General features: G+C 29.1%; 5 protein-coding genes across 8 annotated transcripts in view; 3 read left to right on the forward strand and 2 right to left on the reverse strand.

Moving 5' to 3' along the window:
* Positions 1-14,541, reverse strand: part of LOC111689361 (serine-rich adhesin for platelets) — a 56,815-nt gene that overhangs the window by 20,335 nt on the left and 21,939 nt on the right. The window lies entirely within an intron of this gene.
* Positions 1,642-2,027, forward strand: LOC111689255 (leech-derived tryptase inhibitor C-like). Its single transcript, XM_023451730.2, has one exon. The coding sequence runs from the start codon at positions 1,703-1,705 to the stop codon at positions 1,937-1,939; it is 237 nt and encodes a 78-aa protein (XP_023307498.1). The 5' UTR covers positions 1,642-1,702; the 3' UTR covers positions 1,940-2,027.
* Positions 2,620-3,065, reverse strand: LOC111689269 (ovomucoid). Its single transcript, XM_023451745.2, has one exon. It carries the CDS (start codon positions 2,963-2,965, stop codon positions 2,750-2,752), a length of 216 nt encoding a protein of 71 aa, XP_023307513.1. The 5' UTR covers positions 2,966-3,065; the 3' UTR covers positions 2,620-2,749.
* Positions 5,770-6,338, forward strand: LOC111689259. The gene has a single exon (XM_023451735.2). The coding sequence runs from the start codon at positions 5,865-5,867 to the stop codon at positions 6,081-6,083; it is 219 nt and encodes a 72-aa protein (XP_023307503.2). The 5' UTR covers positions 5,770-5,864; the 3' UTR covers positions 6,084-6,338.
* Positions 6,250-14,541, forward strand: part of LOC111689200 (maltase 2-like) — a 64,537-nt gene continuing 56,245 nt past the window's right edge. Inside the window, exon 1 of the mRNA XM_046956232.1 lies at positions 6,250-6,389. The gene's annotated coding sequence lies outside the window, so the exon portion shown is untranslated. The remainder of the gene's footprint in view (positions 6,390-14,541) is intronic.

Here is a 14,541-nt window from a genome sequence, read left to right on the forward strand (position 1 = left end):
TGAATGGCACTCGCAAACAGCATTTTACACTTCAGTATCCTGATCTTGATTTTTATTGTTTTGGAAATACTTTTTTATTCAAATTTTTCAATTTTATTTTTTTCACAAAAAAATTTTGATTAATAATTTTTTTATATTTTTTGTGACAATTCAAGGCATGTAAAATTGAGAACGTACTTTTCTACGGTTGAAATTAAAACTGAACACACAATGTTGTAAATTTTCGTATGAAAGACGAAAAGGAACGAATCCTCGGTTTTTTACCTAACTTCAATATTGTGGAGGTATTTTTGTAAAATTTTTGTATTAAAAAAAGTTAAAATCTATTTAAAAAATCTATCAAATTCTTACACTTCGCTATGGATGGTGTAATGTTTTTTTTTCACATTGATTTTAAAAACATAATTTTATGATAAAGGAAAAGAGTTTTTTATGACTTTGTGTTTAAATTTTTCTAGCAAGCATGTAAACACTTAATGAATTTAAAAACAAATGCAGTGATTCATTTCATTTCTTTATAACCCAATGAAGCAGACTATATTACTATAGTCTATGAATTATTTTATGGTGGAAGAAATTCTGATTAGAGGTGATTCATTGCAAATGTTTCATTTTCTAATCTGTACAATAAATTGTTAGTAATCTGATAGCAGTTAAGACCCAATTTTTCTGATTTTCCATAATATTACAAAACAGATAACTGGGCGTAAAAAGTACTCGAACACACTTCAATATGTTATCTTATGATTAATGTCCCAGAATTGGTTAATTCAGGAGTAACGTTTACTTCAATTGGACCATATACATACATATATAAGCACATTAGAGTGTCCCGTTGATAATTTTATTGTAAGTACACCTATTCAACGAATCTTATTGCTATACCAAATTCTCAACTAGCGATTGAAAATCCCGTTTTCAGTTCAATTAAAATTGTATACCCTCAGTTTTTAGAAGACCCCAGACCTCAACTAGATCCGAATCTTCAATAACTCTGTTAGATATACTTTGTAGGATGTTATATTTTTTCGAAAGGGGCATAAAATTGTTCGTAATCTATCAAAATTATTTGGCGTTTCGTTAAAATTGTATACCCTCATTTTTTAGAAGACCCCAGACCTCAACTAGATCCGAATCTTCAATAACTCTGTTAGATATACTTTTAAGATGTTATATTTTTTCGAAAGGGGCATAAAATTTTTCGTAATCTATCAAAATTATTTGGCGTTTCGTTTGGTTCTTGAAATATTTTTTAGTTAATAGACATTATGAATAAAAAAAAATTATTAGACTCATCGTTTGAGTGTTATGCCTACATTAAATTGATTAAAACGCTGTTCCTTGGGACACTCTAATGAACATCTTATCTGCTATCAACAATTCTAATAAAAAACAAAAACCTACGGCAATCTTGACCATAATCTTTAACAACGTGTCCCTTTAGCCCAAATCTGTGTTGATAACGTTGCAACTACATATTTAATTCTGTTTCACTTAACATAAACAAAGTACGTAGAATAACTCCTATTAACTTTTTTTTTTATCATATCAACATTTGTTTATACAAAAACAAAAAATACATGTTTTACCAATCGCTCTAATAAAACTTCAAGTACCTTTATTTATGACTACAAAATATCATACAATTTTCAATTTAAAGTTTAGTTTATACACACACTTTGTTGAGTTAACATCGTTTACAATGAAATTTTTTGCCGTCTTTTCCATACTTTTGTTGGCAATTTTAGCATTTGCCATGGCTGATATAGCCTCCACTGATGATTTGGCCGAATCCACGTGTATGTGTCCCCGCATTTTGGAACCTGTATGCGGTGATGATTTTGTAACTTATCCTAATAGTTGTGAATTTTCTTGTGCCCAATCGAAAATGGCTCTAAAAGGTAGAACAATAGCTATTGCACATCCTGGCAGCTGTTGATGAAATAAAATATTGCATCAAGAATACAATTTGCTTTTTTAACACATAATACGGATATTTTTTAATTCAATAAAAAAAAGCAAGAAAATCTAAATGTTTTTTCAATTGAAAAAAAATTTACCACTTTTGAATTGGTATTTAAGAAATAATTTTAAGAAATGAATTTATGAAGGCGATTTTAAAAATAATATATAATAGTGTTTAGAATTCAAGTCACTCTGACCAGAAGTTTCGATTCTAAAGGAAAACACTACTAACTAACTAAAGATGGTTCAAAATGGTAGTCTGTAACAACATCTCATAGAGTTCCAAAAGATGTACGTTATAATATATATTTTGTAACCTTTCTGCAGAATCATTCGAAATAAAATATTACATTAAGAATACAATTTGAATACATCTTTGAAATAGTATTTAAGAAATAATTTTAAGAAATTCACTTTTGAAGGCGATTTTCAAAATAATATATAGTGGTGTTTAGCATTCAAGTCAGTCTCATCAGAAGTTTCGATTCTATCTAATAAAATCCGTTGCAAATACCGATAAACTGAAGGACATATATTTACAATCTAAATCCAAACACTAAATCCTGTTTCATTAGGTGCAATTTTTAAATTTCTTTCCTTCTTTCTTTAAAATATAATTTAACAAAATAATTTAAAAATAAACACAATTTAAGGCACTTTTTAGTAATTTACAACATTTTATTTATTAATGTATATACATACACAATTATATTTGTAATGCAAGACAACAACATATTTGTTAGAAAATAGACATGGAACATTGATTCCATACTGTATAATATCCTTAGCAGGGACCAGAACGCATCAATGATAAACTGCGTCCACTGCGTTCCACTTCACGTCTACTACAATCAAATTGACAACGATTCGCATAAGTCACAGAATTTGAGCCACATACGGGATCATAATTACGGGGACAGGGACAAAAGTCAGCATTAGTTTGAGCAATAAAAGCGAATATTGCCAAAACAATGGCTAAAATTACGTGAAAGAATTTCATCCTGTTTCCACCGATTTTTTAAATAAAGGAATTGATGATTTTTTACGTTTTTCAATGTTAATTGTTAAATGTATAAGAGTAGACTGACTGATTACTCAACATTGAGTAAATAATTTTTTTTTTTTATCAGCAAAAATGGTTGGATTTTTGTTCCTATCTCCTCATTTGAAACCTACAAGTTGTCATAGAACTATTTGTTGCTGCGAGCAGTCGTATAAAATGTATTTATTGACGTATTATTTGTGGTATATCTTATCGGGTATTTTTTGTTTTTATTTTTTTATAAAGAATAAAAATGGTATTTATACATTGAAATTTATTAATTTCATAGGCAATGACAGAGGGGTGCCGTAATTCCGTGGTTGTTTTAACCTTCAAATCATTTTGAATCCAATACATAATTTTATAGGGGGAGTATTGATATTTTCGAGTTTGCCTTATAAAATTAATGGTAACATACAAATTGGCTTTATGCATATTATAATTAATTTTTATTTAAATTTAGGAAGAAATAGTTATCATCAGGGAAACCAAAATATGCAATTGCATGTTCTTTGTCTTGCGACGTATGGACTCATGGATAATATATTTAAACGGTTAAGACCAATTTAAGAATTTTTGCATCGATTTTTAGAGCATATTTTGGCATATTTTACCCATAAAAAATTTAGCTTGATTTGACTTTTGTATCACTTTTTTTAGAGTACATTTTCCTATTTTGATGTTTTTCGTTCAGTCCGAATGGAAAGAGCTAGAGGGTTGAAATTTCACATAAATATTTCTTATAGACAAGGATTGTTTGGTATTGTAAATGGGCAATATCGGTCCACGTTTTCGGATAGCTCCCATACAAGTGGCCCCTCGAAAAGCAGCTTTAACAGTCATAACCTGTTTAAAAATACGAATATAGCGATGAAATTCGACATAAGTAAGATTCTTATGATCCAAAATCACTATGCAAAATTTAATAATTGACCCTACCACCCACATAAGGTCCCTTCACAAAAGGACTTTAACGCTCATTACTTGCTTTAAAATACTAGTATATAGATGAAATTCGACATAAGTAAGTTTCATACGAGTCAGAATCACTATGCAAAATTGTATGAGGATCGGTCTATGATTGACCCTACTCCCTATATAAGGTCCCCTTCAGAAAATAACTGCAACGCTCATTAATGGCTTAAAACCCGCAAATTTGCGGTTTCCCTTTTTATCACAATTCACCATTTAATGTTAATTAAACAGTAAGAATACAACAACTAGTTAAAAATTATATGTTTACATAAAGTTTTATGTTCATATCTGTGGGGTTTTATTCAACAAACATTTATTTACATATATTTACAAAAAACCATTAGGTTTTGTATATATTATTATGAATTTGCACAAAACTACAGTTAAACTTTTAAACAATTTTACTCACGTAAGAGCTTTTTTTGGCGTCAAACGTTATCAAGAATTTCTAATGAAAAAGCTTTTTCGTAAAAACTATTGATATTTATAAATAGAACATAAACAAGTAAGAACATATAGTCGGCTATGTCCGAATATATGATAACCTACTCCAGTGCTTATTATAAAGTTGTTTTTATACCGAAATATCTTGATGAACAAATTTAAATTTTAAGAAATTAATACTATATTTAAATATTTAGGGCCCAATTTTAAAATGGGTCGATCTTAATAAATTTTTTTAAAAGTATGTATTTATCTTCAAGTCATTTTCTGAAGGGGACTTTGTATGGGAACTGGAGTCAAAAGAGGCCCAGTTATAACGAAAATCTGCTGTATCATTTTTGAAAAGATACTGAAACATTTAATACAATTATGAGACCTATTAGGACCTATTTTGAAACTATCTTGAAAATTGGGACTTGTAGCGTACTTACAAGGTTTACATGGACAGACAGACGATTATAGATTACTATATTAGGCTATGCCGAATCTGAAATTCCCTTCTCTTCTATATGTAGGTTTTTGTAAGGGTCGATTATTTATAAAAATTTACATTTTATAAATCTTGAAAGCTGTAATTTTGTATCCGTGACGACATATTTACTTTATAGGGTCGGAAAATTATATTGTGGAAATTACAAACGGAATGACAATCTTGTATATGAAATACCCTTCTTCTATAAGTAGGTTTTTGTAAAGGTCGAATATTTATAAAAATTTTATTTCCGTAATGACATATACATATATACTTTATAGTGTTGGAAAATTATATTGTGAAACATCTTATATACCATTCTATATATCATTCTCACGAAGGTAAGGGGATAATAAACTAAAACTTCCAAAAATGTTATACATACTCTAGCAAAGTGCTTCTCTTTTTGTTCTTTATATTTACACATTACCATAACATTTGATAATAATGTAAATTCGAGTCAACCATGTTAAACGTTTTGATAAAAAATTATAAGAAATACATTCTTTCCTTTAAAAAATTTATGGGCATTGTGTGTGATATACACAATAAAAAAAACATTTACTCCCGTTCAATAAAGATATCAATTATTTATTTTAAGTTTATTACATTTTCCATATAAACTCATGCAATGAGAAATCAACAACCTTATTAAGCGTTTATGAATATACATAGTTTATGAATGTAATTTCTTATTTGTGTTTGTTTACTTAACTTTGTGTACATTTTTTCGGAAATAAGAAGAACAACATTTTAAATAAATATTAAACATGAAAATAAAAACAAAACGGAGAATGAAAAAGAGAAAAGTATGTTTAAATAAAATAAAAAATTCTTACTCTCAAGCTATTCAAGTGCGAAGTTGATAATATAGATTTCAGTCTTAAATAGACAAACGAACTTGTCTCACTTATTTTTGTCTGTTTATATTTTGGAATTAGAAAAATTTAAGTAAAACAAATCACAATGAAAGTTTTTGCTTTAATCTTGGGCATTTTTCTAACCCTTTCTGCCTTTGTGAGTGTTAATGAAGCCGCATTTTGCCCCTGCGATTTGTCGAACAAGGAAATGATTTGTGGTTCCAATGGTGTCACCTATAAAAATCGATGTGAATTTGAATGTACTCAAAGGGAATACAAAAAATTGGGACGTACTTTAAATATACGCAATGTAGGAGCTTGCTAAAGTCCGGAGTTGGACCATAACGAAAACTTTATAATTGAAGAAGATAAGAATAAAGCTAATTATAATGATTATCATAATGATGAAATAAATATTCATTGTATTTAAGTATAAATTTATTGTTAATCGCATATATTGTTTAAATGAGTTAGAAGGCAGCTTTGATTTAGAGCTTATTTAAATATTATTTTCAATAATCGTTCGTAATTTGAAAAAAACGTTTTTTTTTGTGCTGCTAATAAAATAAAATTAATTATATTCAAGTGGTGTTTATATTAACTCAATTTGCATCTTTATTTGGCATCCAAGGTAAATTTTGATCACTCAACTCACTCAACTGTAAATAGTTAAGTAAGTGCAAGTTCGGAAACTTAATTACGTAATTTTTAATTATGAACGAAGCGAACCTACGGTTTGATTAGTCTATTAATTTGATATATAATATCGACACTAGAACATCTCGCTTATATTTTCAGACTTTAAGTTGTAGGGTATTATGTGTTAATGTCGCTTTCACTTTAATTTTTTTGCATTTCAAATTTCAGAGCAAACGTGAGTAAAATGAGCAGCTGTATTATAATATACATTCATTTATATTTGAATATAACAGTTAAAATTAAAGTATAATTTAAAGCACACGGAAATTTAACTAGATTTCAATTAACGTCATTTCTATAAAGCAACTTGTTGTGATTAAAAGTTTTTAAAGATAAAAAGAACATTTAAAAATATTTGTAATAAAAATAAAATAAAATAAACAAATTACTCACAATTCATCATAAAAATAAAAATAAATAAAAAATAACTATATAAATTCCACTTTAACTGCATAACAATTATTTGAACGAGTTTTATTCAAGTGAAATATAATAAAATAAATTAATCGCTCTTAAATTTTGTTAGATTATTGTTTTTGATCAAAAAAGAAAAATATGAAATATTTGTTTATTTTCCTTGGCATTTTGTTTTTGACCTGCTCTTTAACGTTGTCAAATGCTGGTCTATTTGATCGCAAGGAGATAAAACAGAAGATTTGTGGCTCGAATGGCATCACCTATGTAAATCGTTATGAGTTTGAGAAATCTCAACAATTTTACAAAAAGCTACGTCGTCCATTGGAAATGGCTAATGAAGGAGCTTGCCCCAGAGAGAAATCACAAAATTTTTAGATGTATTTTGATTTTCAAATAAAAAGCTATATTATTTAATTAAAAGTCATGCAGCAGTTATAAATCTTAATTAAAACTGCCTTTAATCTTAATTTGTACATTTTATGAATGCAATTCATACAATTCTTTACAAATTTAAATAAATATTATTTTACTCTTCAACTTGTTTTAGTCATTTTAATTAGTGTGCATTTGTTGATCTGATAACCTCTTCTTCTTTTTGATTATATTCATTATTATGATGAAAAATTTATGGAAAATGTATGAAAAACAAAATGCTAAGAAACTGACACAATTGCGTTGTAATTATATATTTCTGCTAATTAGTACGAATTAACAGTTTCAAATATTTTTACTATATTTTTTAATTAAAAAAAATATAAATCAAAATATTTTTTTCATCAAGAGTTTGTTGAAATGATAAAAATCGGTTGAACAAAACTAAATTTTTAGAAAAAAAATTACAACAAAACAATTGTCATATTTTTTATTTAATTAATCTATATATATATATATATAAATGAATGTGTTTGTATGTTTGAACGCTATAGACTACTAAACGGCTGAACCGATTTGCTTGAAATTTTCAAGCATATCTATTACAGTTACAATCTTAAAATGTAAACATTTTGGGTAATAAATTGGCGGACTACCCATGAGGGGAGCGGCACCTCCCATATTAATTAAATACAAAAATTCGTTTATCTTGAGATAATGTAACAGAGTCCTCAAATTTTGTCGGAGTCATGTTAGTGTCAATATGATTATTTTAGTATAAAATATGGATGGACTAGCGTTAGGGGGCGCGGTACTTCCAATATAAATTAAATACAAAAATTCGTTTTTCTTGGAAACTAATACAGTTAGAATCTTAAAATTTTGAAGCGAACTTTTAATGGGGACTATGAATAAAATACAAAATATTGTTTATCTAGGAAAATATAGGACTAGATTCATTTTGCTTATATTACTTTAATATTCATCTGAACATTTTGAGGATAAAGGGCAGACTTTAATCTGGGGAGCTTGAAGCCCCCACATGAATTAAATAGAAAAAATAGTTATCTAAGAAACTATTAGAGCTAGAATCCTGAAATTTTATACGAATAATTTTGACATTCATGTGAACATTTAGAAAATAACACATAGAAAATAAATATGAATTAAATACAAAATTTTGTATATCATGAAAACTGTTAGATTATTTCAATTTTTCATAGATAGATATAAATTGGCGAACTTACAATAATTTTCTTGACATCTCTCATATGTAACATATTGTTAATCTGGAAAGCTATTGTGGTTAAAATTTTCAAAATCTTTAAGTGGGTAGAACAAAAATATATTGTATATCACAACGCATAAGAATATGAATTATTTTTTAAGAATAAAAGTATATATTAAATTTTAGCAAATAAGAAATAAATAGATCATTAATCTATTACTTTAGAATTTAAATAAAATATATTATCATCCAAAGAAATAATAATAAACTTTTAAGAAAAATTTTATAATATATTAACTAAATAAATATTTTTTTTAGTTATGGTCCGTATGGGTCCACTTTTTCGGATAGTCCCCATACAAATGGACCTCCGAAAAACAGCTTTATCGAGCATAACTGCTTTAGAAGTACGAGTATAGCGATGAAATTTGACATAAATAAGTTTCATATGAGCCAAAATCTTTCTACCAATTTTTTTAGGATCAGTCCATAATTGACCCAACCCACCATATAAGGCCCCCTTCAAAAAATTACTTTAACACTCATTGCTGGCCCAAAAATGTGAGTATAGCGATGAAATTCGGTATAAGTAAGTTTCTTACATGCCAAAACCTTCTAACTAATTTTTTTAAGGATCGGCCCATAAATGACCCTACCCCCCATATAAGGTTCTTTAACACTCACTACTTAGCCTAAAAATTCGAGTGTAGCGATGAAATTCGGTATAAATCCAATTTTTCATAGGATCGGCTCATAAATGACCCTACCCCCCATATAAGGTCCCCTGCAGAAAATGACTTTTATACTCATTACTGGCACAAAAATGCGAGTATAGCGATGAAAATCGGTATAAGTTTCCTACGAACCAACACCTTTTATCCAATTTTTTATTTGGGTAGGTCCATAAATGACTCTTCCCCCCATATAAGGCCTATAAATTCGAGTATAGCGATGAAAATCGGTATAAATAAGTTTCTTGCGAACCGAAACCTTTTAATCAATTTTTTAAGGATCGGCCGATAAATGACCCTACCCATTCTGAAAATGACATTAGAGCTCATTACTGGCTAAAATATACGAATATACCAATAAAATTTTATACAAATAAGTTCCTCGCGAGCCAAAATCTCTTTACCAGCATTTATGTGGATAGGTCCATAATTGACCCTACTTCCCTTATCGGTTTATAAATGACCCTTCCCCCATATAAGGTCCTTCCTAAAGGATCGGTCCATAATTACCCTACCCTAGCATTAAAATAATGTGTGTCAAATTTAGTCAGTACATTCATATTTTTAAGCCAGTAGTGAGCATTATAGTCATTTGCAGACTATAAGGTTTCCTTGAGAATATTACTTTAACGCAAGCTTAAATCTCTCTACCAAATTTTATATGTATCGGTTTATAATTGACGCTGCCCCCCATATTAATTCAAAATTACTTAAACGATCATTACTAGCTTAAAAATATGAGTTATGAAATTGGCTCCGAATTTCATGCGAAATGTGTCGGTAATTCATACCCATCCATACCCTCATATAAGCTCCAATTATAAAACTACATTAACGCAAAATACTGGCATAAAAATGCGAGTACAGCTATGATATTTAATGAAAACTTGTTTTATATGAACAAAAATTGGTCTACAAAAAGTTATGTATATACGTAGTAACATAGTACTTCATTCCGAATTCAATGAGGACTGATCTATAACTGACCCTAGCCCCTATAAAAGGTTCCCTTCAGGAACGAGTTTTTTTTTAAATTTTGCATAAACAGGTTCTATACAAACGAAATCTATGTACAAATATTTTATAATTTACGCATATAAAGGTCCTCTTCAGAAAATTACTCATATGCTCACGGTTTAAAAATTGAACTAAAATATTTGGTTTTTAAAAATTAATACTTTGTTAGTTTAAAAGAGCTCGGTCTATAATTGACATAAACCATATTCCAAATATCACTCTGATGTTTATAGGGGAGCATTCCTTTTACGGCATACGGTTTGATGGTGGGTATATAAGATTCGGCATAGCCGAATATAACATTCTTCCTTGTTCTTCTTAATTTTCTAATTATTTTTTTAATGTTTTTTTTTTTTTGTTCGGAAGATAGCTTATGCAATTTTCTTTTTTTCTTTGTTCAAAAGAAATCTGAGACCATTTCCTAAAGGAGCTTTGTGGTTACATAGTGGGATGCGTGTGGGATATCTTAATAAAAATATTTTAACTCTAAAAGCAAAGTTTTAGAGTTAAAATATTTGGTTTTTATAAGTAAAATCTTTAGTATTGGGCTCAGCTTATGTACAAAGATGTTTTTGGTATTAAGTTTAAATCACTTTATCCTGTCTTTACCGCGTGAACAAAAGTATTTCATCAATTTTGTAAATGATGTGTAAATAAAAAATACTTATTTTACAAAATATCTCAATAGAATTTCTCCAATAATTTCTTTTGTGCCGACAAAGTTATTCATCATTTTCTGTGTTATTTGTTCGTAATATTTAAATTATATTTTATTACAATTTAATAAAAAAGGGAAATGTTTTAAATTTTAGAAGGTATATTTGAGTTTTTCATCTATTTTTTTAAATTGGTTTAATTTTGGTCGCAATTTTCAAGATAATTTAATGAAATTTAACACATACCTTCTACAATGTCAAGAAAACTTGGTAAAACTTTTGTAAAGAAAATGATTAAAAGATCAAAATTCACTTATAAACAATAACATAATGAAATACTGCACGTAAATTCCTCTAGTAAAATTTATAACAATATGCACATATTTAACCTCTTGTAGAAAATCACTTATTTTAAAGTAAAGTTATTATACCCACCATCAAAAAAGATGGGGGTATATTAATTTTGTCATTCCGTGTGTAACACATCGAAATATTGCTCTAAGACCCCATAAAGTATATATATTCTGGGACCTCGTAAGATTCTAAGATGATCTAGCCATGTCCGTCTGTCCGTCTGTCTGTTGTTGGCACGATAGCGTCCACAAAATAAGAGATATGGAGATGAAATTTTCCCAAAATATATTTTATTGATCAGAAATGTTTGGTATTGAAAATGGGCAAAATCGGTCAACGATTTCACATAGCCCCCATACAACTGTACCCCCCGGAATATTGTATAAATAGCTTCAAATATTCATCAATTCGTTGTTTATGAAGCAAATACCACAAAATTTCGCATAGGTCAGTTTTTTGACGTCTGAAAAATATTTCTGCATTATGGCGGACATAGGACCATAATTGGCCCTACCCCCCATATAAGGATCCCTTCAGAAAATGACTAAATAGCTGATTACTGGCTTAAAAATGGGAATATAGCGATGAAATTCGACACACATAAGTTTCATGCAAGTCAATATCTCTCAATCAAATTTTATGTATATCGGTCTATAATTGACCCTACCCCCCATATAACGTCCCCTTCAAAAAATGACTTTAACGCTCATTACTCGATTAAAAATACAAGTATAGCGATGAAATTTGACATAAGTAAGTTTTTTACTAGCCAAAACCTCTCTATGAAATTGTATGTGGATCGGTCCATAATTGACCCTACCCCCATATAAGGTCCCCTTCAGAAAATGACTTTAACGCTCATTACTGGGTTAAAAATGGGAATATAGCGATGAAATTCGACACACATAAGTTTTATGTAAGCCAATATCTCAAAACCAAATTTTATGAATATCGGTCCATAATTGACCCTACCCCCCATATAACGTCCCCTTCAGAAAATGACATTAACGCTCATTACTCGCTTAAAAATACAAGTATAGCGATGAAATTTGACATAAGTAAGTTTCTTACTAGCCAAAACCTATCTATGAAATTTTATTTAGATCGGTCCATAATTGACCCTACCCCTCATATAAAGACCCTCCATAAATTACTTGCTTAAAAATAAAACTAAAGTGATGAAATTTAACAGAAGTAAGTTTATACTAGCCAAAATCTCTTTACCAAATTTCCTAAAAATAAGTTTTATACTAGCCAATATCTCTCTACCAAATTTTATGTGGATCGGTCCATAATTGACCCTACCTCCCATAAGAAGTCCCCCCATTAATTTTTTAATGCTCATTACTGGCTTAAAAATCGGATTATAGCAATGAAATTATACAGAAGTAAGATATATACAAGTCAAAATTTACCAATTTTTATGTGGATCGGTTCACAATTGACCCTTCCCCCCATATAAGGCCCCCTTCAGAAAACGACTTTAATGTTAATTATGGGCGTAAAAATACGAATATAGCGAAGAAATTTGACATAAGTATGTATCTTAGGAACCAAAACCTTTCCAGCAAATTTTATGTGGATCGGTCTATAATTGACCCTACTCCCCCGAGTATAGCGATGAAATTTCACAGAAGTAAGTTTTTCACAAGCCAAAATCTCTTTACCAAATTTTATGTGGAACAGGCCTTAATTGACCCTAACCCTAACATAAGGTCCCTATCAGAAAATACTTTAAGACCCATTACTGGCTTAAAAATACGAGTATAGTAATAAAATTCGACTCAATTAAGTTTCTTGCCAGTCAAAAACTCTTAACCTAATTTTATGTGGATCGAGCCTTAATTGACCTACCCCCATATAATGTCCCCATCAAAAACACGAGTAAAGCAATAAAAAACAAGTAAAGCGATGAAATTCGATATAAACCTGACCTGTAGGAACTAAGATCGATCTACAGAATTTTACGGAGAACGGTCTATAATTGACGCTACCCCCATATAAGGCCCCTTCAGGAAATGACTTTAAGGCTCAGTACTGGCTTTTAAGCCAGTACTGAGCCTTAAAATCATAGTATTTTTAAATACTAGTAGATTTATGAAATTCAACATAAACTAGTTTCATGTAAGCTAATATCTCTATCTCTTTTATAGGAACCGAAATCACTATATCAATTTTTATGAGGATCAGTCCCCCATATAAATTCCGCCCCAGAAATGACACGAAAAATACGAATACCGCAATGCAACTCGACATAAAACAATTTTGATTTAAAATCTCACTACCATATTTTATGACTTTAATGCTCCTTAGTGGCTTCAAAATACAAGTAGATCGATGAAATCCTACAGACTTTAATGAGAATTGGTCCATATATGTATGTATAAATACCCCTACTCGCTATAAAAATTAGCACTGTCAATAGTAAAACCCCCATTAATGGACCTCTTTCAAATGTTACCCTCATTAATATCGATATATAATAATAAAATATTCAAAATATCAAAGTTCATTTATATAACAGTGATTTGATGGTGGGTATAAAAGATTCGGCATAGCCGAATATAACACTCTTACTTGTTCCTAATTCCTATTGCCTACACCACTATAGTGGGAAGGGTATAAGAAGTCCGTCCGTCTGTGTGTGGGTCCATGTAAAGCTACTGCACATGCTACAGGTCGCAATTTTCAAGATAATATTTTCCCCGATTCAATACATATGTATATTAGTTATTTTCATATAAAAAAATAAGTTCTTTAAAAAAATATGCTATTTTATTAATTTATACATTATTATATAGTTATTATTGGATTTTGGTAAATTTTGAAAACGAATTTGATTTAAAAAAGAATAAAATAACTATTTTTTTATAAGACCTAAACATATTTATGATATATGTAACATAATATGTATGTTCCTATTACAATTTTTCCAAAACCCAAAAATCTCTACAAAATTAACTTAATTAAAAAGCTTAACAAAAAGGAAATTTTCTTTAGGTTTGGCAACATTTTTTATTTATATTTTTAGTTTCCAATATATTACTAAAATGACTTTATTTAAAGCATACTTTACGGCACTATTAAATTCCAAGTATAATCTAAGAATTCTTTCTTATTATTTATTAATTTAGTAGAAATTTTTATAACAATCTGGCATATTTTTGCTCTTGATTTTATGTAGTATTTCTACTTAATTACAATTGGCACCACAACTTCGTCGAAAATTAGTATTCATATATTTTGCATGGATTTTTTTATTCGCTATCTGGAGAGTCTCTAAATTTTCATTCATTTCATATATTGTGC

Source organism: Lucilia cuprina, chromosome 2 (assembly GCF_022045245.1).
Source record: "Lucilia cuprina isolate Lc7/37 chromosome 2, ASM2204524v1, whole genome shotgun sequence".
Classification (NCBI taxonomy): Eukaryota; Metazoa; Arthropoda; class Insecta; order Diptera; family Calliphoridae; genus Lucilia; species Lucilia cuprina.